General features: G+C 38.7%; 1 protein-coding gene across 1 annotated transcript in view; it reads right to left on the bottom strand.

The window, feature by feature from the left end:
- Positions 1-26,203, bottom strand: part of Hectd2 (HECT domain E3 ubiquitin protein ligase 2) — a 68,708-nt gene that overhangs the window by 37,563 nt on the left and 4,942 nt on the right. The window contains 1 exon segment of the mRNA XM_038311918.1: positions 13,622-13,751. Within this exon segment, the coding sequence (XP_038167846.1) occupies positions 13,622-13,751 (130 nt within the window).

Here is a 26,203-nt window from a genome sequence, read left to right as displayed (position 1 = left end):
ATATTAAAGAGCTAGTAATTTTAATGTAAAAAATTTGATTAAGGCTTGATTTGTTTGTAACTAAAATGAAATAGTTCCATAAAGACTTTTTAGAAATTTTTATAAGAGGAAGGGGGCATTTTAGCAGAAAAGAGAAATAAACCCAGTCCTTGTTTACAATCTTTGTTTGGGGGGGCAGTTTTAGTTTTTCACATTCTTCACTTGGCTTACCCTTCCTTATCCCTTCCCACACACTTTTCCAACCTGGCTATAACACCCACTATTAAACATAGATTCATTCAAGATGAACTTATTATCACAAACTAAGCTGATAAGCAATGGACATTTTATACCCACTCACTTTTATTAATACCACGCTGAGGTAGAAGAGCAGTGAAGGTCAAATTAGTAAGAGAATTTGATTTTGGCAGAACCCGAGAGTCAGGGGAGTCTTATGTAAGAGAACTAGTAATGCTAAAGGCCAGGGGGATAGCTCAGTGAGGCAATCAGAGGGCCAATCAGAGGCTCTATTTAAATTACAAAGGGTAATTTGACTGAAAAAAACCCTGCAGAATGCTTAGCACACATGTTAATGAAATCCAAGTCTGAAAGGAGCTGAAATCCCTTGCTCATATCAGTGAATGAAAGCCAAATTACAGGATGTGCCATTCAGCTATTAAGGGAAGGAAAAATAAACAGCTCACAGCTGCTCCTATGTCCCCAAATATCAAGGCATTGTTTCTAGAGATAGGCTTTCTGCGTTTTCCCACAGATGGTTATTAAAATCTAATTCAAAAGAGAAAACCAATAACTATGGTGATTAATTAAACCTCATATCGATAACATAAATAGAACAGGAAAATCTTTGTCCTGACATATGCAACTCTGCAATATAGGAGGATATTGTAATACAGTAAAAAAAAGCTAAATTACATTTGTGAAAACTTGTCATTTAGGTTTCATTCAGCCAATACTTGGGAACACTTTGTGCTAGATTGATAGCAGTAATCATTTTCCTTCCTTTAATAACTGCTTGCCAATTTTAGCTGGTTGCTTAGAAAACATTAAGTAAAACACTTGAAGCAATGTAAGAAGAACATGACTGTGGTTGAGGACTGGTAGCATATTAAAATATGTGTGGACTGTAGTGCAGTTATTATAAGAATGTGAGATTATCAGCAAAATTTTCCCATCTCACTATTTCTATTGGTTGACTGGTTGAAATGGTATATGAAGCTTTCTACAACTGACATTTTGGTTGGCCATATGAAGACTGCTCCCACACAGCCAGTACAGGTGGTAAAGGAAACAAACAACAGTGTCTATGTAGACTGTGTGTTCAAGAGATGGAACCTGGGTCTATGTGCTGCCGACACAAAGTAATGGCATACAAAGAGTTTCTGCTTTTAATACACAAACAGCAAAATATTATACTCCAAGTTTCATAAGTAATGGAAAAAGCACAAGACTTCAAAATAAGGGGCTTTGGATCTATTGCTTCCTGAGTTACTCTGTTAACCTTAGATAGTCGCTGAAGCTCTTGGAACCTCAGCTCAATATAAAATGAATGAAATGATCAGTTATTCCTAGGCAGAGAACTTAAAAGGCCAACTTGGGTGTGTAACTGAATGGATTGCCCTGCCTGGGAGTAGCTCGCCCTTTCTTAAGATAGCAGCACTTCAGGATTCTTTATGTTGTAACCATTTGTTTACTGTCCCAGTTGGCAGCATGAACCTGGGAAAAGCAGAGCCTAAAATGAGATGAACTAAGTCTCATTCAATAGCCAGCTTTATTCAGAGCACTGGACAATTTATACTCTGAAGGTTAAGTAGAGTTATCTGAGTAAAGTTTACAACCACAAGGACAAGTCACATGTGGAAAAAAAAGTTTTCCAAGAGGCATATGGATTACAACAGCTGATGTAAATTCACTTCTATCTGATACACCTGGGAGAAGTACTAAAACACATCCCAAGAACAATTCTGTGTTTTGAAGAAACTGAGGTCATAAAACTCATCTTGTTTTCTTAGAGTTTTTCTTACAAGAATCCAGAATTCTCACATGACTCCATTCTTGGACTGTGTTCTGACAACTATTCAAAACAAAGCCGGGTGGGTAGTGGCACACAACCTTTAGTCCCAGCACTCAGAAGGCAGAGGCAGGTGGATCTCTGTGAGTTCGAAGCCAGTCTGGTCCTACAAGAGCTAGTTCTAGGACAGGCTCCAAAGCTACAGAGAAACAGGACCTACAAAACAATAAAATATTTTAAAAAGTCTCTTATCACTGTGATTAGTATCATGATCTGTAATAGAGAAGCTGAAGTAGCAAAGGAAAAGTAAAATGTACATGCCACCTAAAAGCTTCATTTCAGGTACGGTGTCCTGCTCTAGAGCATGTTTTAAGGACAGTTTTTGAAGAATCAAAAGCCCTATCTTCTTTTCCTAGGTCTACACAGTATATCCACAGATGTGGTCGTTTTAAAATAGCCCATAGGTTCTTCAGTAGTCCTTCAATCACAAGACAAACTTTATCCAGTGGAGGGGGCTGGGACACCAAGTGAGCCATAACCTCTGTCCTGCCTATAGGATGTTGCTGGGATAAGGGTGGTACAGAGACTGTGGCCAAGCAATGACTGTTCTAGCCTCAAAACCCATGCCACAAGAGTGAGCCCACCCAATACTGCCTGAAGCCAAGACCCTAAGGCTGGATGACCCAGAGACCTAGGATAGAACCAACAAAAGTCAAGGTAATGATTCTTAACATATTCTACTATACTCAAAGATTGGTGCCTAGATCAAATGTCATCAGAGAAGCCTCATCCAGCAACTAATGGAAACAGATGCAGAGACCCACAGCCAATCATTAAGTGGAGTTTAGGTAATCCTGCTGAAGAGAGGGAGGGAAGGATTGTAAGACCCAGAGGGGGTCAAGGACATCACAGGAAAACTCATAGAATCAACTACACCTGGGCTCACAGGAGCTCACAGAGACTGAACTGATAACCAGGAGCCTGCATAGGGGTGACTGAGGCACTCTGCACATATGTGACAGCTGTACAGCTTAGTCTTCTTGTGGGGCTCCTCTAATAGTTGGAACAGGGGCTGTCTATTGACTCTTTCTCTGGCTTTTGAGAACCCTATTGGGTTGCCATTGCTTAAACTTACTACAAGGGGAGATGCTTAGTCTTATTACAACTTGATATGCCATATTTTGTTGATATTCATGGGAGGGCCCCTCCCTTTTCTGAGTAGAAATGGAGAAGGAGAGGATTGAGCGGGGAAGGTGAGAGGGAAGAAGGGACTTGGAAAAAAGAGAGGGGAAACTGTAGTTGGATGTAAAATAAATAATATTTAAAAAATTAAAAATAAAAAGATGGAGTCTAAGTTGCCATCCATTTGAATATGGGTCAGTCTTAATGAATCCCTGTTAATAAAATGTGAGACAAGTCATGACTTGATTATAAAAGACATATAAGTTTTGTTTGGCTTTCTCATTCTGGGATATTCAATCTTGTAATTCAGATGCTATGCCGTACAGAGCTAGGAAGCCACATATAAACCCAGTCCAATCTATAGTCTAAGACTCCAGGCACATTAATATATTCAGCAAGCCTTTAGGTGACTCTAGGCCCCTAATTTTTTCAAGACAACTCAGATGATGCTCAGGAGAAAAAGAGATTCCCTTCCAAATTATACATTTATGAATTAAATAAATATTGCTATTGTTTCAATTGCTAAGTTTTGAGGTGGCTGTTATAATGCAAACAGATAATGGAAAATGTGACCTTGTACAGATCAAGTTATTTCTCAGAATTTCATGTCTCATTTTTTAAACAAATATAAAGGGGGCTGAAGGAATGACTCAGCAGTTTAAAGAGAACTTGGGCTCTTGCAGAAGACCTGGATTTGGTTCCCAACACTCACATCTAGCAATCCCAACCTTCCTGAGATGGTTCAAGGGGACCTGATGCCCTCTTCTGTTCTCTGTGGTAAAATAAACTCTGTTCTAACAAAATCCTTCTATAATTCTGTACCATACAGATACATACAGATGTAAACATGTAGTGACATAGAATGAAGCCTTTATGTCTGCTTTAAGTGAAATCTATAATAAAGCCTTTGTGTCCAGCCTCGAAGAAAAATGTGTCAGCAAAGGCTTTGCTATGTTTGATTTAATCAGTAGAGGCTGAGAAATTGCTTTAAGACTATTAAATCTTGAAGAAATGTTTCTCTGGAGAAATCTGCATTTGGTGCTACGTGAGAGCTCTCGGCTGCAACAACCTTTGTCCTAAGATACTCCTGGCAGACCTGGGGTTCTTACTTTGATTACGGCTAATCATAATCAAAAGGGACTGAGATGTGTTGGGGGTTGTCTGCTCTCGCAGGCAGTAAGAGCAAGGGTAACTTTGGTAGCTGGAACCTTTCCTAGCCCCAATTAACCTTGTCTATGTTTGAATAAAGTAACTGGAGTGAGCTACTTGGACGTCAGTGTTTTCCAAGAAGGCTGAACCCCCTCTGCTCCTTCAGAAAATAAAGACTTAGCATCTTGGTGAGTTTTCTCTTTCTACTACAAGCACCTACAGCAGACATCAAACAATATAAACATAAAAATTTACTCATCACTTATAGTTGCTGAACTTTATAAGACATGGAGCTGAATATGTTTTTATAAAGGCTTTTTTTCATGTATACTTGTATCTTCACAGGATAGCTTTTTATTACCCTCATTTTACAGATGGGAAAATAATAGGATGAGATAAAGTAACTTTCCTATAATGGCACTTTGTATATTACAATGCCTGATTTCAAACCTAGCCTGAAGATAATATAAAACCTGCATTATTTCATTATTGGAACAGTGGTCAATCTTCTATCGAGAATAAAGCCAAGTAGCAGAAGGGAGACCTACTTGGAAACAGGTACTAATAAATTGTAAATGTAGCAATATCACCCCAACAAAACCAAAAATACCCTTCAAAGATCAATCAAAACCAATATACTGGCAAATTCTGTCTTAAATATTATTTATATTATAAAACTTAGGTGCAGAAGACAGTATACAGCTCACCACCACCACAACTGCCCATTCTATGACCACTAAACAAAGGCCTAGGTGGTTAAGAATGCAGATTCTCCAGAGAAACATTTCTTCAAGGTTTAATAGCCTTAAAGCAATTTCTCAGCTCTACTGATTAAATCAAACATAGCAAAGCCTTTGCTGACACATTTTCTTCGAGGCTGGACACAAAGGCTTTATTATAGATTTCACTTAAAGCAGACATAAAGGCTTCATTCTATGTCACTAACATGTTTACATCTGTATGTATCTGTATGGTACAGAATTATAGAAGGGATTTTGTTAGAACAGAGTTTATTTTACCCACAGAGAACAGAAGAGGGCATCAGGTCCCCTTGAACCATCTCAGGAAGGTGTGGGATTGCTAGATGTGAGTGTTTGGGAACCAAATCCAGGCCTAGGTGGTTAAGAGTGGACCGACAGTTCCAGGTAGTCAGCTGACAGTGTAAGCACCAGGCAGAAAGAATCATGGAACAATTCGAAGGTTCCGTCTTTCAGCTCAGCTCTTGTGCTACTTTTGACTACTTCAGTTTTGGCACGAAGCAAAACAGGGAAAGACCAGAGGAGATTAGTCATAACAGGTGGTGTTTATATCACTATCTATAAGAGTACTTTTCTGATCATTTAGCAAAAATAAAGCCAAAGGTGGGGAGGAAGAAGAAGGTGTGGTGTGTGGGAAGCCTATAAGTCATAGAAGCTGAGACATCAGAGCAAATAAGCAATGCATTCACTAGTTTTTGGAGACTGACTTTTTACCAAGTTCAGTGAAGTGTAGTAAAAACCGTAAGCATGAATGAAATGCTCATTTAAGACCCTCATCATAGACATCCAAGTCATTTCTGTAGAGGCTCATCTTTAATGACACAGATACTTCATAGTAGATTATCTTACAGAAAAGACTAGAGAAGGATTTGATACTCCACGAGGGGCAAAGAGGCCAGCCTAGAAAAAGTGCTTCCTATTTCTTTCTTCACTCAGTAAATTATCCACTAAGTACAAACTATATGGGTCATAGATGCTGGGCCCTAGAGAAAGCTGGATGAAAAACTCAAAAAAAAAAAGTAGAAATACATATATATGCCCAGATCTGACAATCCCACTTCCAGAAATATCTTACAAATATTTTGCAGATGAACAAAATGGCATCTGTATAAAATCACTTGTTTTGGAACTTTTTCTGTTGGAAAAAAAGGTGGACACAACTAATTTTTTAATGGGTTCTGAATGACGGTACACATCTAATATAATGGAATATAGTTGTAAAAAACAAGAAAGATACCTCAAGTAAAGCAACTGAAAATAACAACCCAAAGTGATGAACAATGTACATGTAGTTGTCTAAGTAGGGAAATAATATATATGTTTATATTTACATAAAGAATATAGGATGCAAAGTTCAAGATGCGCTCCAAAAAGCCACAGAGAAACCCTGTCTCGAAAAAACCAAAAAAAAAAAAAAGTTCAAGATGCCATTGTTTTCTAATACCGCTGAGTAGTACTCTAATGTGTATATATTCCCACTGTAGAAGGAAGCGGCAGGGCTAACGTCCCGCCACCCGGCCACCGGCTAGCTTTACACAACCCGAAATAATTAACGGAAACTGTATTCTTTTAAAACACTGCCTGGCCCATAGTTTCAGCCTCTTATTGGCTAATTCTCACATCTTCCTTTAACCCATATTAGTAATCTGCGTAGCACCACGAGGTGTGGCTTACCAGGAGAGATCTTAACCTGCATCCATCTCGGAGAGGAGAATCATGGAGACTCACTATGGCGACTGCCTGAAGCGTCTCCCCAACTCTACTTCCTTGTTCCCACAATTCTGTTCTGTCTACTCCACCTACCTAATTTTCTGTCTCTTAAAGGGCCAAGGCAGTTCTTTATTAATAATGAAAAGTAACACATAGACACTCCTCCATCACCACACTTTCTTATCCATTCTTCTATTGAAGGGCATCTCGGTTGTTTCCAGGTTCTGGCTATTACAAATAATGCTGCTATGAACATAATTGAACAAATGCTTTTGTAGTATGATAGGGCATCTCTTGGGTATATTCCCAAGAGTGGTATTACTGGATCCTGGGGTAGGTTGATTCTGAATTTCCTGAGAAACCACCACACTGATTTCCAAAGTGGGTTGCACAAGTTTGCATTCCCACCAGCAATGGATGAGTGTACCCCTTACTCTACATCCTCTCCAGCAAAAGCTATCAATTAGTGTTTTTGATTTTAGCCATTCTGACAGGTGTAAGATGGTATCTCAAAGTTGTTTTGATTTGCATTTCCCTGATTGCTAAGGAGGTTAAGCATGACCTTAAGTATCTTATGGCCATTTGAACTTCTTCTGTTGAGAATTCTCTGTTCTGAAAATAGAAAACACTATTCTGAGTGAGGTAACCCAGACCCAAAAAGATGAGTTTGGTATGTACTCACTCATAAATGGATCTAGACATAAATAAAGGTCAGTGAGCCTATAATTCCTGATCCTAGAGAGCTAAATAAAGGTGAAACCCAAAGAAAAACATATAGTTATCCTTCTGGATATTGGAAGTAGACTAGATTGCCAGACAAAAAATTGGGATCTTGGGGGTGGGGGTGGGATGGTGGTAAGGGGTGATGGGGAGATGTGGAGAGAAAAGTGAGGAGAGGTAGGATGGGGGAGACCCTGGGGGAATGGGATGGTTGGGATGGAGGAAGGGTAGATAGGGGAGCAGGGAAGAAGTTACCTTAATTAAGGGAGACATTTTAGGTTTAGCAAGAGACTTCACTCTAGAGGGGTTCCCAGGTATCCATGGTTATGTCCCCAGCTAGTTCCTTGGGCAGCTGAGGAGAGGGAGCCTGAAATGGCCCTTTCCTATAGCCATACTGATGAATATCTTGCATATCACCATAGAAGCTTTCATCTGGCGATGGATGGAGATAGAGACAGAGACCCACATTGGAGCGCAGGACTGAGCTCCCAAGGCCCAATGAGGAGCTGAAGGAGGGAGAACATGAGCAAGGAAGTCAGGACCGTGAGGAGTGTGCCCACCCACTGAGATGGTGGGGCTGGCCTAATGGGAGCTCACCAAGGCCAGCTGGACTGAGACTGAAAAAGCATGGGATCAAACCGGACTCTCTGAACGTGGCAGACAATGAGGGTTGACTGAGAAGCCGAGGACAATGGCACTGGGTTTTGATCCTACTGCATGTACTGGCTTTGGGGTAGCCTAGTCTGTTTAGATGCGCACCTTCCTGGACCTGGATGGAGGGGGGGAGGGCCTTGGACTTTCCTGCAGGGCAGAGAACCCTGAACTGCTCCTTGGACTGGAGAGGGAGGGGAAGGGGAGTGGAGGGAGGGGGAGGGAAATGGGAGGTGGGGAGGAAAGGCAGAAACTTTTAATAATAATAATAAAAAGAGAGAGAGAGAGAGAGAGAGAGATCGAAGAGTAGAGAGAGAGAGAGAGAAGAGAGAAATAAGAAAGAAAGAAGAAGACCAGAATGAAGAAGAAAGAAGAAAGAATATAGGAGACAGAACAGAACAATGTGATGGTGACACATATGACACACTTATTTTACAGCTTTTTAAAACTCAAACAATTCTATTAACACTTAAAAGAAAAGCTCCAGGTCAGTCAAACTATAAGTCTCCGCAGCTGTTTAGAGGAGGAGAATGGAGAAGAAAAGGAGACGGTGGTGGCAGCCACGTAGCTGGGAGGGACGGCTAGAGGAGCACTGAAGAAAAGCTCTGGGGAAGCCCAATATGCTAGGAGGGTGGTTAGAAAGAGAACAGGAAAGGGGAAACTATTCAGAAAGGCAGGCAGACTTCGAAGCTGCACTGTCCTGCGACTCTGTAAGAGACTGTCTGCTGTGGGGGTAGGAGTATGAGGAAGAAGTACACTATCTTGTTAAAGGGATGTTTTTCCTACCTTCTCTTTAGGATGGATTAAGGTAAGCCTACTTTTGAATCACATAAACGTGACATTTAAAAGGTTAATTCTGATCTAAAACAAAAGCCCCTTCTCTCTCCAAATATACTCTTAAGGAGCAGAGAGTAGGAAAAAGATAAGTAAGCTAATGTAGCAAAATTATTTTCAGATACATGTTTCTTCAAGAATAGTTAAGAAATGAAAATAAGACACTTATTCTGGTTTAGGGCAAGAGAGTAGAGATTTAGTTCAAGATCGGTTCATGTTCAAAGGAAACCTGGAGTTCAGCACCATTTGAGGCCTTGCAGACACTTCCGAGATAGAAATTCTAAAGTGGCTTGTCCTTTGCTCTCCCCAGACAGAAAGCCCTGTGCTGGGTTTCCTCTAACTGCTTATTTCGGTCTGCCCTTCAAACGCTCCTAAATGGAAACCCTGTACTGTACCTGCAAATACACCATAGGATGCTCACACAGACCTAACCACTGAGTTGAGACCACCTTTTCTTTTAGCTATTTCAGAGTGACAAAGATGCATTTCTCAAGTAAGCCCTGAAGAGTTCATGTCACACCAAGGCTCTGCCAAGAATTAACACATGAAATCAGCTGAGCTGGGAATAAAATACTGGCCTCCAGGTAAACAGAAGTTCATAGTCACTCTTTCCTGAAATACCAAGAAAAAAAGAGATATTTCAAAAGGTTTGAGGAAAAACCACTTCACTTCTTTTAAAGGTGTTTTGTGCTTTTTTTTAAACATGTTTTAAGTACGTCTAAAAGGGGGAAAGAAAAACACCAAAAAAGGTTAAAAAATAAAAAAAGGATGTACCATTCCCACACAACTCCACTCCTACTTCACTTATCACTTATCTTCTAGGTCTGTTTCTGCTGTTGTTGAAGAGGCATCATCTCTAGCAGCTGTTACAGTAGGTAAAATGCCTACACTGCTCAGCTTTTTCAAAGGACAGCCAGCTTGACAGGCTTACCAGTCAGGTGACCTAGAGGAAGAAAGGATCCCTCAGCTGTTAGGTAGCCCACGCTGGGCTTCCTCAGCTTCTTTAACACCACTTGGAGACTAGATGTCAGACAAGCTGTTAAGAGAAAACCTGGCCATAGGTCCTGCTAACAGGAGAGGAGGAAAAGGATAACTGCTAAGAATAAAACTTTGACAGAAATGATCTTATGACAAGTGAGAGAGGCTTCTCAAAAACCAAAGCCTTATAAGAACACCTCCATAAAGGAGACTCAGTTTAACTCTCATTCAACAGAAGAATTCTCTCTGCAGCATCTGTGACATGACCAGAACTGAGGAGATATTCAGACAGAGTGGCCAGGCGTCTAGAGAGACATTCTACTAAGAATGTTCTGTTAAGAAGTCTGCTGAAAGACCTATTCATTGAGAGGGAGGGACATAAGCAAAAATTCCAAGGTGAGTAAGCCTGGGCTAAGTCCAGATTCCACAAGACTAGCTCCTTTAGAGAAAAACAGGCAAGAGCTGGGAGTTTGGCTTAGGTGGAACATATTCAGAGTCAACGAATCCACTCAAAAACCTGTAGGTACATGAAATGACAAGCTTAGTTCACAAATCAAGGTGTCTGTACAGATAAGAAAGCAAGAAACAGGCATGCACATGAAACACAGACACACCTATACATAAAATAAATACCCATAAAATAAAAAGAAATGATTAGAGAATCAGAGAATGAAGAATCAAAGGCTAAGCAATTTAAACAAAAAGGCCAAACGAAGGTTACTACTATCTGCCATATTTTGATTCCTATCATCCTCCATAGCACACATTTCAGTTCTCTTAAGGTTCACCAGGTCTCTGCTGTGCTGAACTGTATCCCTGCATCCTCTCAAATGGTATGTTAAAACCTCCAGAAGTGGCATCTCCGTAGGTTGCAAAAGGCAAAGCTGAACAGACTGGAATCACAAAAAGATTCAAGAAAAGAATCCTGCTGCTGACCTTGAAGGAACAAGCTTTGGTGTCACTGGGAAGACACATGGCAGGAACTGTCTGTCCATAGGCTGAGTCAGAAAAGGCGATGGCACTGCAGTCTTACAAACACAAATAAACAATTTCCCAGAAACTGAAGGAATTTGGAAAAGAATATCTATGTAGCGTCCAGCCCAACCAATGTCTTGATTTCGGTCCTGTAAGGATTCTAAGTATAAACTGAGTGACAGAAATCCAGACTTGTGGCCCACAGAGCTGTGAGCTATAACTGGGTGCTGTTTTAAAACCATTAGACCACGACAATTCATTATGTAGCAAGAGATAACAAACAGGATATTTTACTTGACTATTGTGAGGTCCAATAAAAATTCTTCCCAAATTATATAAAGGTTATTATGCAATTGATATGTCTAAATAGAAATCATATTCAATAACTCATCTAATTTGTCCAATTTTCTGTATTTATTTCTATAATGCTACCACAATTATAGCTTTGTCCTACTGTGTTGTGGAACTGTAAAACACATACCTCTCAAGGAGAGGGCTCATGTGTGATGAAACGTATGTTAGAGTGTGGGTGTAAACGAATTAGAGGAAGCAAGATGCTATCAAAGGCAGACATTAAGAAATGAAGTGTTATGGATATAACCTCTAAGACTGTATGTACAGTAGGTCTAACATTAACATACACTGCCAAAAAGAAAATTTTGTAAGAATAATTTATCAAAGATACAGTTATTTTGTTTGGCTAGAGTATGATGGGCAGGCATCCAGACTTCAAAGATTTGTTTTCACAGGGGAAGGGACACTGAAGAAAATGTAAGTAATTTATATTTTCTATGATAAAATAAGTTACATAAGGTTGAGTGGCAGCAGCAGCACATACCTTTAGTCCGTTGATCTCCATGAGTTTGCGGCTAGCCTGGTCTACAGTGCTAGTTCCAGAACAACCAGGGCTACACAAACAAATCCCATCTCAAAAAAAAATGTTATATAAAGAAACACTAACAACACATACCTAATCCTCCTGATGGGAACCATTAAAAGATGAATGAAAAGCCTTCAGAAAAACCAAAATGCATGCTCAAAGTATCAAAGGTTTCATCCACCCAAAACTAGTGGAGTCCCTGGCAGTAGTGGTGCACGCCTTTAACCCCAGCACTCGGGAGGCAGAAGTAGGCAGGTCTCTGTGAGTTTGAGGCTAGCCTGGTCTACAAGAGCTAGTTCTGGTACAGTTAGAGCTGTTACACAGAGAAACCCTGTCTCAAAAAATAAAAAAACAAAAAAACAAAACCTAGAGTCACAACCTATCTTTAATTGTATATTTGCTTCTTCTAACCTTATAATGTACTATGGGCATTTCTCCAAGTTATTTTATAGCCTTATAACATTCTTTTTAATAGAAGCACAGCATTCACAATACAAATTGACATAATTTAGTAAGCCAATCTGTTCCAAATCTTACTATAAGCAATGTATCCTTTCTTTTCTATCTTTGCACATAGACAATGTTATTTCTTAGACTGAACTCCTACAGGTAGAATTACTAGGTTGGCAAGTATTTCTGCATATTAAAAAAATCTTTTGCATATTTTTCAGTACTTTTACAATTAAAAAATTCTAACTATTAGTTTGAGAGGTCTGCCAGTTGTTCTAATTATGCTTTTTGAGTAATTCAGTACCATTTATGGCAATCTAAGGGCATGGGTCCTCCTACATCCTCTTGAATATTTATTCTTGTAAATCAAGTATGAAATTATTTTGCCAAGTTTTCCCAAAGAACTGTTGAAATTATTAAATAAGTAGAATAAACTGAATGATGCTTCTACAGTTTCTTCATTAAAACCTCTTGTCTTTTGATAGTTTTATATTTTATGCAAGTTTTGCCCATTTCCTTTTTGGGTTTATTTCTAATATTTCATATACTTTCCATCATGTTTTCTAATAATTTGTTGCTTAAATATTGGCAGTATATTGAATACTTGTAACATATTTACATGCTGTCATGAAGCTCAGAATATGAAGTACCCACACAAAAGGCCCATGTGTTGCATAGTGGTGGTAATAGTGAGATGTGAATGGATTGTGCATGTGTGAATTTCATCAATTTATTAAATTCAACCATGAGTTTATACTAAAGGGACTATTAGAAGGTAGGGCAGAAAGTAGGTCCCTGGTGAATGACTTTTAAAGGTCTATCTTATGCCCAGTCTGCCGTAAAGTAATCAACTACTGTCTCACATGCCCTCCCCACTGCATGCTCTATCCCACCACAGGCACTGAAACATAGGGCTAAGTAACCCGAAAGTAAACCTCTAAAACCCAAGCTAAAACATAAATCCTTATTCAGTTAGGCTGTTTTTCTCAGGTATTTTGTTACAATGGTAGAAGGTTAAGTCAAATGCATTATACAAAGATACATAAAACATATTTTACATGTGTATCATATTCTACATAAATTATAGCTCTCAGTCTCTAATCAAAATTTACTATTCACTACTTTTTATTTTATTCTTACTCTAGATAACACCTATTACTTTTAGGTTGAAAGTAATAATTCTGTATCTTTTTATAAATATTTATATAACTTATTTCTCTTTTGGGTAATAAGTAAACTTACCAAAAAAGTGCTAAATAATTAAAAATACATATGAAATAGTTTAATACTATAACAAACTTCCATCCAAGAGACATGGACCATTACCATTCCTGATGTTAGGGAGAGCCAGATGGGGAGGGGAGCTTCTGTTCTCAGCGGCTTCTTTCTTCTGGGTAACTGTCGAAACAAAGCTGCTGAAAGTGGGAATCTGGCCCTTGGATCCTCTATCCACGCCCTAAAAACAAAACATTTAAAATTGTAACATAATTTCTCTTTACCATAGTTAAACAATTTTATTGTAGAAATTAAAGTGTTCTCATAGATATTTAGATTTTATGAAAGAAAGATGATGAAACTATTATACATGCAAATGACCAGATTATCTTAGTATAAGTGAGTTAAGTCAATGATCTAACTACTTACAAACTGTAAGGGCTAGAGAGGGGATGGTGGTAGTATCCCTATTTCACAGTTATGACAGCTAACCAATTCTACTAATACTACTCCTTGTACACAATATATATTCCATAAATGCTATTTTAATTATTTATTTATATAATACTATTTTATAAGCTCCAAATCTATGTTTTAATAATCTATGGATTATATTATAGGTTGATCTACTAAATTTTTAATAATCATTTGATCTAACTTTTAAAATTCATATAAAGTGATAAATCCTTTAGCACTGATTTTTTCAAAACATTATAAATAAATTGTGGGTATACTAGGATTAAAAAAATATTTTCTAACAATGTAGAGATCCTTAGGTATAAACCATAGAGCACCGAAAGAAGAAACCATCCATTAACATGTTTTCCACACTAACAACTCCAAAAAATTCTTTAAATACTTAATTAACCTGTACTCTGTAATATATATATATATGTACACACACACACACAAACACACACACACACACACACACATATATATATATATATATATATATATATAGAGAGAGAGAGAGAGAGAGAGAGAGAGAGAGCACAATTAACCAGTTCTGCTGACTTTAGGTCTTTTCTTAGTTCTCAGATCTTTATGAACTTATATTCTAGATCTTAGGTTCTGTTTTGTTTTCAGACAAGGCCTCACTATGTATTCCTGCTGGCCTGAAACTTGGTATATAGCTTAGACTGGCCTTGGACTCCTGTCTCAGCCTCCCCAATGCTGAGATCATAGATGTACATCACCACACCCCACTTTCAGCTCCCAGAATCTTGAGAATAGTAGTTAACGTCTTAATATATTTTGTTCACATTTTGTGTGTTGAGGTGTGTGTGTTTGTGTGTGCACACGCGTGCATGAATATGCATGTGCCCATGTATATGTGTGCTATGCTACCCAAGTGGAGGTCAGAGGGCAGCCTCAGGGAATCTGCTCTTTCCTTCCACCATGTGGATCCAATCCTGTGATTGAAGTTACGTCAGCAGTTAAGTGGCAAGCACCTTTACCCACTGAGCCATCTTGTCAGGCCAACATCTTCTTTTTAATCTAAAGGTAGTTTTATTTTCACAGCAGAAAAATGAAGAGTTTTCAAATGGAAGAGTTTCTTTTTTAAAAAAGATTATTAAAATTAAAAGAGCTCAAAGAAAAGAAATTTCAGGTACTACACAAAGTGTTTAAGTTTCTGGATTTAAGCAACTTTGGAAACCTTATTCATGGATATAGACACTGGAATTATCTGAAAGTCACCAAAAATCAGTGGGTTAACAGGTAACAGAAATGTGATAGCTAGGCTCAAGAGATGACCTAGCCTGTAGAATAGACTTAAGTTTGATCCTCAGAGGCCAGGTAACAAGAACTTGGGTGAAAGGCCCCTGCTTTATCTCAAGTTGAGCTGGAACCCAGAATGCCAGATAAGCCTCCTACCCTCAGATCACCAACACTTCCTCAATTGCCTGCCCAGCCTACCCCCAACCACCCTCCTCCCCTTGTCACGATAGCCTGGCCCACAACTCTGGTGGAAGTCCTCTGCCAGACTGAAAACACCAGACACCAGCAGAGGCACAGGTAGGCTGGTTGCCTACTGACCACTCCCACTTTCTCAGTGCTTGCTCAGCCTACCTCAACTGGCTCTCCCTTCCTCATCACCATATCCTGTCCCCCAACTCCAGCCAAAGCACCCTGCTGGACCAGAGGACACATAGGCCAGCCACCAGAACCCAGCACTGTTCCCACTTAGTGTCTGCCCAATCTATCTCCAAGCCCCTACACCTCCCCATTACCATATCCTGGTCCCCAACTCCTATGGACCCCAGACTGGACCAGAGGCCATGGTGGTCAATAGAACTCCAGCGTAGTTTGTAGTACCACAAAGAGTTTCGCAATAGCCCGGAATGGAGTATAACAAAGGTTTATTTTATTTATTTATTTATTTATTTATTTATTTATTTATTTATTTATTTATTTATTTTTGGTTTTTTCGAGACAGGGTTTCTCTGTAGCTTTTGGAGCCTGTCCTGGAACTAGCTCTTGTAGACCAGGCTGGTCTCGAACTCACAGAGATCCACCTGCCTCTGCCTCCCGAGTGCTGGGATTAAAGGCGTGCGCCACCACCGCCCGGCTACAAAGGTTTATTTATTTGGGGATAAACTCACATTAAGGGTAGGGATCCACAGTCCTCTATGTGAGCTAGTCCTCTATGAGGAACTGGAACCGAATCCAGCAGAAAAGAGAGCCATGCATACTTCGACTGCACTTACAGTACATGAGACCCCACCAAAAGTGGGCCTGTATCTTAAAGGCTATTGACTGAAAATTCCCACACCACTAATAAGAAGATACAAGCTAACAGAATGGATGCAAAAACAGGATCCATCCTTTTGCTGCATCCAAGAAACACATCTCAAAATCAAAAATAGACATTACCTCAAGGGTTGGAAAAAGATTTTCCAAGAAAATGGAACTAAGAAACAAACTGGTGTAGTCATTCTAATATCTAACAAAATAGACTTCAAAACAAAATTATTCACAAAAGACAGGAAAGGATACTTCATATTCCCCAAAGGAAAGATCCACCAAGACCATCTTTCAATTAACATCTATGCCCCAAACACAAAGACACCCATGTTTGTAAAGGAAACACTACTAAAGTTTAAACCACACATTGACCCTCACACATTAATAGTGGGAGACTTCACTACCTGACTCTCACCAATGAGCAGGGCATCCAGCAAAACTAAGCAGAGAAAATACTGGAGCTAACAGACATTATAAACCAAATGGACTAACAGATGTCTACAGAACACTGTACCCAAACACAAAAGATACATCATTGTCTAAGCACCTCACAGAACCTTTACCAAAACTGACCATACAGTCAGCCACAAAGCAAGTCTCAACAGATCCAAAAAAATCCTATCAGACCATCACAGATTAAAACTGGATTTCAACAACAAAAAAAACAACAGGAAGTCTACAAACTCATGGAAACTGAACAACTCTCTACTGAATGACTGCTGGGTCAAGGAAGAACTAAGCAAAGAAGTTAAAGACTTCCTAGAATTCAGTGAAAAGAAATGCACAACATACCCACACTAAACTGGATACAATGAAAGTGGAGCAAAGAGGTAAGCCTACATAGAGAAATTGGGGAGAGCTCATACTAGCAACTTAATGGAAAGCTCTAGAACAAAATATAAGCAAGCTCACTCAAGAGGAATAGATGGTATGAAATAATCAAACTGAGAGCTGAAATCAATAAAATAGAAACAAAGAGAAAAAAACAAAAAAATCAATGAAACAAAGAGTTGGTAAACCCTTATCTAAACTAACTAAAAGACAGAGAATGGATATCCAAATTAACAAAATCAGAAATGAAATGGGAGACATAACAACAGACGCCAATGAAATCCAAAGAATCATTAGGTCATACTATACTCCACTGGAAAATCTAAAAAAAAATGGATAATTTTCTCAATTATCCATTTGATAAATACCACTTATCAAAGTTAAATCAAGATCAGATAAACAATTAAATAGATTCATAACCTGTAAGGAAATAGACACAGTCACTAAAGGCCCATAGTCAGAAGGTTTTAGTGGAGAATTTTACCAGACTTTCAAAGAAGAGCTAATGCCAATACTCCTCAAATTATTCCACAAAATAGAAAAGGGACATCTCCAAATTCATTTTATGAGGCTATAATCACCCCAACATCCAAACCACATAAAGATTCAACCAAGAAAGATAATTTTAGATCAATTTTCCCCACGAACACTGATGTAAAAAATACTGAATAAAATACTCACAAACTGAATCTAAGAACACATCAAGAAGATCATCTACCATGATCAAGTAGGCTTCATCCCAGAGATGCAGGTATGGTTCAACATATGAAAATCTGTCAACGGAATCCACCATATAAACAAATTTAAAGACAAAAACCACACAGTCATCTCATTAGATGCTGAAAAAGCTGAAAAAGCCTCTGACAAAACCCAACACTCCTTCATGATAAAAGTTGTGGAGAGATTAAGGAAACAAGGGACATACCTAAATGTAATAAAGGAAGTTTCCAGCAAGCCTATAGCCAACATCAAATTAAATGGAGATAATCTCAAATCAATTCTATTAAAAATTAGGAACAAGATAAGGCTGTAACTCTCTCAATATCTATTTAATATAGCACTTGAAGCTCTAGCTAGAGCCATAAGAAAACTAAAGAAGACCAAGAGGATACAAATAGGAAAGGAAGAAGTCAAAGTATCTTTATTTGCAGACGATGTGATAGTATACATAAGCAACCCCAAAAATTCTACCAGAGACTCCTACAACTGAAAAACACCTTTAGTAACATGGTTAAAAAGAAAATTAACTAAAAAAAATCAGTAACACAAATTACAAACAGGTTGAGAAAGAAATCAGGAAATAACACCCTTCACAATAGCCTCAAATACTATAAAACATCTTGAGGTAACTCTAACCAAGCAAGTGAAAGACCTGTATGACAAGAACTTCAAGTTTTTGAAGAAAGAAATTGGAGATGATATCAGAAGATGGAAAGATTGCCCATGCTCATGGACCAGTAGGATTAACATAATAAAAAAACTATCCTCACTAAAATGATCTTACAGATTCAGTGCAATCCCAATTAAAAATTCAACATAATTCTTTACAGATCTTGAAAGGACAATACTGAACTTCACATGGAAAAACAAAACCAATCTAGGATAGCTAAAACAATCCTGTACAATGAAAGAACTGACAGAGGTACCAACATCCCTATTTCCAAACTGTAGCACCGAGTGAGTTACAATAATAAAAACTGCATGATACTGGCATCTAAACATGCGGGTCAGAGCAATTGAATCAAAGACACAGACACAAATCCACACACATATGGACACCTGATTTTTAACAAAGAAACCAGAAATACACAATGGTAAAAAGAAATAATTTTCAACAAATGGTGCTCATATTACTGGATATCTGCATGTAGAAGAATGCAAACAGATCCTTACCTATAATTCTGCACAAAACTCAAGTCCAAGTGGATCAAAGACCTCAGCATAAAGCCTGATACACTGAACCTGATAGAAGAGAAAGTGGGGAATAGCCTTGAACACATTGGCACAGGAGACAACTTCCTGAACAGAACAATTAGTAAATGGGACCTCATGAAACTGAAAAGCTTCTTAAGACAAGGGACACTGTCAACAGGACAGAATGACAGCCTACAGAATAGGAAAAAATTTTCACAAACTCCACAACCAACAGAGAGCTAATATTCAAAATATATATTAAAAAAAACCTCAAAAACTGGACATCAACCAAACCAAATAATTCAACTAAAAAAAATGGGTACAGATCTAAACAAAAAATTCTCAATAAGAATCTCAAACAGCTAAGAAATACTTAAAGAAATGTCAAATATCATTAGCTATCAGGAAATGCAAATCAAAACTATTTTTGAGATTCCTTCTTATACCTGTCAGAATGGCTAAGAAACTTAGCCAAAAGTGACAGCTCATACTAGTGAGGATGTGTAACAAGGAGAGCATTCCTCCATTACTGGTGGGAGTGCAAACTAATCCAGCCACTATGGAAATCAATATGGAGGTTCCTCGGAAAACTGGGAATAAACTTACCTCAAGACCAAACTATACCATTCTTGGACATATACCCAAAAGAAGTTCCACCTTACTACAAGGACACTTGCTCAATTATGGCCACTGCTACTTTATTCATAATAGCCAGAAACTGGAAACAGCCTAGATGTCCCTCAACTGAAGAATGGATAAAGAAAATATGGTACATTTACACAATGGGATATCACTCATCTGTTAAGAACAACATCATGGAATTTGCAGGCAAATGGATGGAACCAGAAAAGATCATCTTGAGTGAGGTAACCCAGATTCAGAAAGACAAACATAGTATGTATCCACTCATAAAGATATATTTGCTGTTAAATAAAGGAAACAATGCTATATTTCACAGATCCAGAGAGGCTAAGTAACAAGGAGGGTTCGGGGGGGACACATAGATTTCCCTGGGAAGAGGAAATAGAATAGATTTCAAAGGTGAACTATGTATGGGTGGGGATGGAGGGATCAGGTGGGGGGTAGAGGGAGAGAGTATTGGGAGAGATGTCTGGAATTGGGGAACATTTCAGGGTGATGTAGAAACCTAGTACAATGGAAATTCCCTGGAATCTACAGGGGGGTGCTACCAAAGACTCTTAGTAATGTTGGAGGATATGGAGCCTGAACCAGCCATCTTTTGTAACCAGGCAAGGCTCCTAGCAGTGGGGCTGGGACATCAACCAGTCACAAAACCTCTGACCTACAATCTGTCCTGCCTACAAGATGCTGTGGGTAATGGGTAATGGTGGGAATGGCCAACCAATGACTGGTTCAACTTAATGTCCATGCTATGAAAGGGAGCAAGGGAGTCCATGCCTGATGCTATCTGATGATCAGGAACCAGAGGCTGGACAGTCCAGAGACCAGGATAGAACCAAACATTACTGGCAAAAAAAGTCAATGAAATGATTCCTAATGATATCCTGCTATACTCAGACTGGAGTCTAGTCCAAATGGTATCAAAGGGGCATCATCCAGCAACTGATGGGAACAAGATGCAGATATTCACAACTAAACACTAGGTGGAGTCAGGGGAACCCCACAGCAGAGGAAGAGTGTTGTGGAACATTATTTTAAGATGTGTTACATTAGTTATGCTATGGAACACGTTTAATGATGCAAAGATGTGCTGCATTCTTTCATGTTGCATTTGTTTAACTCGGTGAAGCTCTGTTACTTTGCCTGTCTAAAACACCTGCCTGGTCTAATAAAAAGCTGAATGGCCACTAGCACAGCAGGAGAAAGGATAGATGGGCTGCAGGCTAAGAGAATAAACAAGAAGAGAAATCTGGGAAGGAAGTAGGAGGGAGAAAAGAGGAGGAGGACTCCAGGGACAAGCCACCCAGTTACACAGCAAGCCATGGAGTAAGAAGTAAAGAAAGGCATATAGACTAGAGAAAGAGATATAAGCACAGAGGCAAGAGGTAGTATGGATAATTTAAGAAAAGCTGGCTAGAAAGAAGTCAAGCTAAGGCTGGGCTCTCTTAAATAAGAATAAGTCTCTGTGTGGTTTATTTGGGAGCTGGATGGTGGGCCCCCCAAAGACTAAAGAGTAAGTAAAGTCAAAAGAGTAAGAAGAAAACCAACCAACTACAGGGCAGAAAGGATTGTAGGAGCCAGAGGGGTCAAACACACTACAAGAACGTGGCCCACAGAATTAACTAAGCAGGGCTCACAGGGGCTCACAGAGATGGAAGTGACAGACACGGATCCTGTATGGGTCTGAGCTAGGTCCTCTGTATATACTTTTTGGTTGTGTAGCTTGGTATTCTTGTGGGACTCCCAACAGTGGGAGTGGGAGGTGTCTCTGACTCTTCTGTCTGCTTTTGGGACCCCTGTCTTCCTACTGGGTTGCCTCGTCCAGCGTTGATATGAGGGTTTGTGCCTAGCCTTTTTGTAACTTGTTAGGACATGTTTGGTGGATATTCCTGGAGGCCTGTTCCTTTTTGGGGGAAGGGAAGTAGAGGAGGAATGGACATGTGAGTGAAGGGAGTTGGGGGAGAGACTGGGAAGATTAGAGGGAGAGGGGAAACTGCAGTCAGGATATAATGTATGAGAGAAAAATAAAAATAAAAGCATCAGGCATGGTAGCATATGTTTGTAAGTCTAGCGTTGAGGAGGTGGACACAGGGAGATCCCTGATGTTTGCTGGCTAGACTCCAGGTTAGTTGAGAAAGACTTTGCCTTAAAAACACAAAGGTGGAAAGTGCCTGCTGAAGGCTCAAAAGTTGTCCACTGATTTCCACTGCACATGTACACATGTATACACCAGCATACACTTGAACTTGCACACATATGTGTAACTGAACACATAAAAATATGCACACATATACATTCGCTTCCCCCAAAATGTGAAGAGACATGGAGAATCTGAAGGACTCGCCCCAAGTGCATGGATGCACTGTTCTAATGTGTGACCTCTTTGACTGCTCACCGACTTTGCTACTGCTATTTGCTTACGCAGCCCCAAGTTAACATCTCTGTGTTAGAATTAGTAGACAATACTATCTATGAAAGTTTGATGTATCTGGGCTGGGAAGATGTCCCAGTTGCTAAAGGGAGCATCCTTCACAAGCATGAGGACCTGAGTTTGGATCCAAACACCCAGGCAATTGCCCAGGCTAGCTAAGTGGCGAAGGAAGATTGTCTTAGAAAATAACGTGGAGAACAACTGAGGAAGATGACAGCCCTGACTCACACATACACAGAAAAGTTGAACATATCACCTAACTATAAGTATAGTCTTTTCATAGATATGGAAATCTCAGAATCACAGGCATATCTATCAAGGGTCTTATTATGACTATACAATAATGAATACTCAAGAAATGATTATTACTGTGATAACAACATATGAAAACAAGTCACTCGTTGATGTATAGTATACCTCTACTACTATGTTTGATGCTTTAATATATTAAGAGACAGCACAGACAGATTCAGTGGGATGGAATGGCAGAAATCATGTGAACGAACTGACAAACAAATGAGAAGCTAGGGAATGAAGGCAATGATAAGGACTGCCAAGAAAACTTTGATGAAGTTGTAGCAAGACTGAAATGTTAAAGAATATTACACCCCTTCTTAAGCTTAGACCTGCCACACATACTTTAACTGACTTTCAGGGTTTTCAGTATTGTCTGGAATTCTACAGAAGAATACTAGAGATGAAGTCTTGGACTATGGCCAGCCTGCAAACAGTGGGCTGTATGTGTTGAAGAATAGATGGCAGGAGGATACTCAACCAGCTGTTACAGATGGAAGCACAAAGAACTGGAGGTGGAAGGGGGCAGGGAGTTGAACTTTAAAATTCATTGAGAGAAAAATATACTCAAAACACTCCAACCTAGTACATAAGTAATTGAATTCATTCTCTGGGCAGAGATGGGCCATGAATTTATTAAACAAGTTCATATTTCAAGCAACAGAAAAGTTTTAAGTAGTACTTATAATAAATTTGATTTTGTTAGTACCTAACATGGCCTCCATAGTTTTTTGACTTTATAAACATGCAGGTTATATGCCATATTGCAATATTAATTAATATCAAAGAGTCAAATAAACAACTACTTATAATACCTGCTCGGCTCTTACATAATGATGTATTTTCACTGAATATTTAAATCCTACTTTCAAAATTTACTGAGAACAGTATCTGAGTCAAATTTCTAATTTCTTAAACTTTGTTTTTATTAGATGTCCAAATGGGAGGTATTCAGTTTCATTGACCAGTTTCTGTCGTGTATTAGATTGTAGTACAGTTTACTTCCATCATCCTCCACTCTCCAAAACTGCCTTAGAAGATAACCATTTTTGTTTCATCTTAACACGATACTTGGTAAAGGTACAACTGCCTCTGTTCCATCACACAATGCTATAAAGTGGTAAAATCTCCCCCATCTCACGGTCTCTGAAACAAAATACTTTAAATTGAATTGCTATGTCTACAAAATCCAACCTCCAGTCTCAAGGGAATCCAGGCAGGGTAGGCTACCTATGATGATATAAAAACTACTTTTACAAAAGAGTAAATGGTTTCCTGAGGTACTCAGTAAAGGTTATTATGTCAAATGAGGAGCAGGCAAATATATCTCTATGCTTCAAGTTAAAATAAGCAATCCTTAAGATATCTTGCTTTGTCAATTTCTAAAACAAACTCTTCTAGCTGCCAATCAGGAGCATATGAGTCATAAGGCCTCAAGAGTATTTAGACTCCATAGAAGAACTGTTTCAGGTCTTGACACCAGGTAAATATGTGCTCTTTTTATACTCTTTCCCTGCAGTTGACAGGCTGGATGACAAAATCCCAAGCACTAACTTTACATTCTTAAATTGTGAACTTCAGCTACCTTTAAGTTGTGAACTTTTTTCCTTAACTAAAATAGTACCAGCTCCCAAGTAGAACTTTAATATGAACTATACCCTTAAAGGATATTAAAAAAAAAGATGCAGACTTTGAAATGATTTTATTATTGCTTAATTGGCAGAAGGTTCACTGAAGATACAGTTACATTTTTCTTATAAGACTCTAAGCTTGAACTAATATTATTTTCCACTATAAATGTCACAATGCAACTGACAATTGACCCTTATAGCACCGAACTTCAGTGTTCTTATCATCAGGAGGCAACTGCTCCACAACACACACACACACACACACACACACAGAGAGAGAGAGAGAGAGAAAGAGAGAGAGAGAGAGAGAGAGAGAGAGAGAGAGAGAGAGAGAGAATATTAACCTTACACAGTACAATACTTTCAGGCTTTATTTTTACTTGTGTGTATGCCTGAGTGTGTTGTACATGTGTGTGCAGGTGTACAAAGCAAGAAGAGGGTATCAGATCCCCTGGTAGTTGTGAGCCATCCAACATGGCTGCTGGGAACTGAATTTTAGTCATCTGGAAGAGTAATAAGTGCTCTTAACTCCTGAGCCATCTCTCCAGAGCAAAATACTATTTTTGGAGTAAGATCACAATTCTACAATTAATAAGAATCTTGCTGTTCTTTAATAAAAACATCTGAATTAACACCAAGTTAATTTTATTGTACCTCTGGTACCTAAACTTCAGAATAACTTTTCAATTCAGCCTAATTAGTAAAATTTCAATAAATTTTATACTTAAAGCATGCATTCAACTATATGTATTCCAGTCTTTGGTTCCCACCCCTGGGGCTGGAACATGACTTCATGAGTGCTGGGAAAGGGCTCTACCACTGGGCCACACTCCAGCCCAACTATATTCATTCTAAACAATATTTTAACTGCAATCTAAATTGCCATACAGATCTCTCTTAAGGTAGGAATGTCAAGTTAAGAACAACCAGTTATTTGTATAAGGCTCACTGCAGAACTTTTTTTCAATACATTTAACTGTAATGCTAGAAAAAGGTAAATGAAAAGTCAGAAATACGAGCTTCTCAAAGCCTTCTCAGCTCTTCCCACTTCCTCATTCATCCACCATTGATATTTTTCTCTAAAACAAAGGGAGTTAATTTTAAAACACAATGCCAAAAGCAATTACTAGTTCTGGTAATATTAAGCTAATGCCCCCATTGCAGCTACTCAGGGAATCCCTTAATTCTGTGAGGCCTGGGAAGGGATGGATTGGTAAAGACAACAGACACAGAGCTTACACTTGATACCAAGGGCTAAGAAGAAAAGCACCAAAATGATAGGAATAGCAAGGGCTGGCTGACTTACAATTTCTCAGTACAGATGTGGCTTCTCATGTGCATTATTTTAGATTTCATATCTATTATGTGAGGCAGATATTATTATTTTCTTCACTTTATAGACAAAGAATCACAAATGGCAAGGTGGTCTCACATGACATTTTGGGGGTATTTTCTGGTTCACAATTTATAAACACATTTTTCTCCAATTGTTAAATATAGTCAAATTATTTTTGTTCTAAATCCTGAATTGAGCAGGAATGCGAGAATAAGCAGATGTGCATTCTGGATTTGCAGCCAAAAAAGAAAAAATGTTGAGAGACTTTACAATCCACTCAAAATTAGATGCCCAGGATATGTATTTATATAGCTACCATCCCTCTTTTCTTAACTGAAAACTCTGTAAAAAGTATTTTAATCTCTTGGAGAGGTTATTTTTGTTTTATAAGATTGTTTTGTTTTATATAGAATTTAATCATATATTCATACCATAACAAAACAAAATGATCAGATATTCTAGAATATATTTTCTTTCTTATAATATTCCTATCTTTGAGAACAAGTTTAAATAAGCATGTTGCTGAACTACATCCTTTTTTCCAAAAAAATATTTAAAATGTGTCACATGTTGTCAGCAGAGAGGGACACCAACAGACAGCCTCTGTACCTTAGTATCATTTTACCCTTTAGAAGGTGTAAGAAATCTGACCTAAATGTCTGCCTTAAAAATGGGATAATAACTCATATACTAGGTTGCTGTGTAATTGTTGTTGGTTGCAATAAATGACTAAATGTCACATGACACATGAAAAATGTAGAGCACAGAGTAAGCACTCAAGAGTTACGTGCGCATGTGCGCGTGCGTGCACACACACACACACACACACACACACACACACACACACACACTTGAGATAGAGAGAG

The sequence above is a fragment of the Arvicola amphibius genome, chromosome 1 (genome assembly GCF_903992535.2).
Source record: "Arvicola amphibius chromosome 1, mArvAmp1.2, whole genome shotgun sequence".
NCBI lineage: Eukaryota > Metazoa > Chordata > Mammalia > Rodentia > Cricetidae > Arvicola > Arvicola amphibius.
This window is presented reverse-complemented; position numbering and strand designations above follow the sequence as displayed.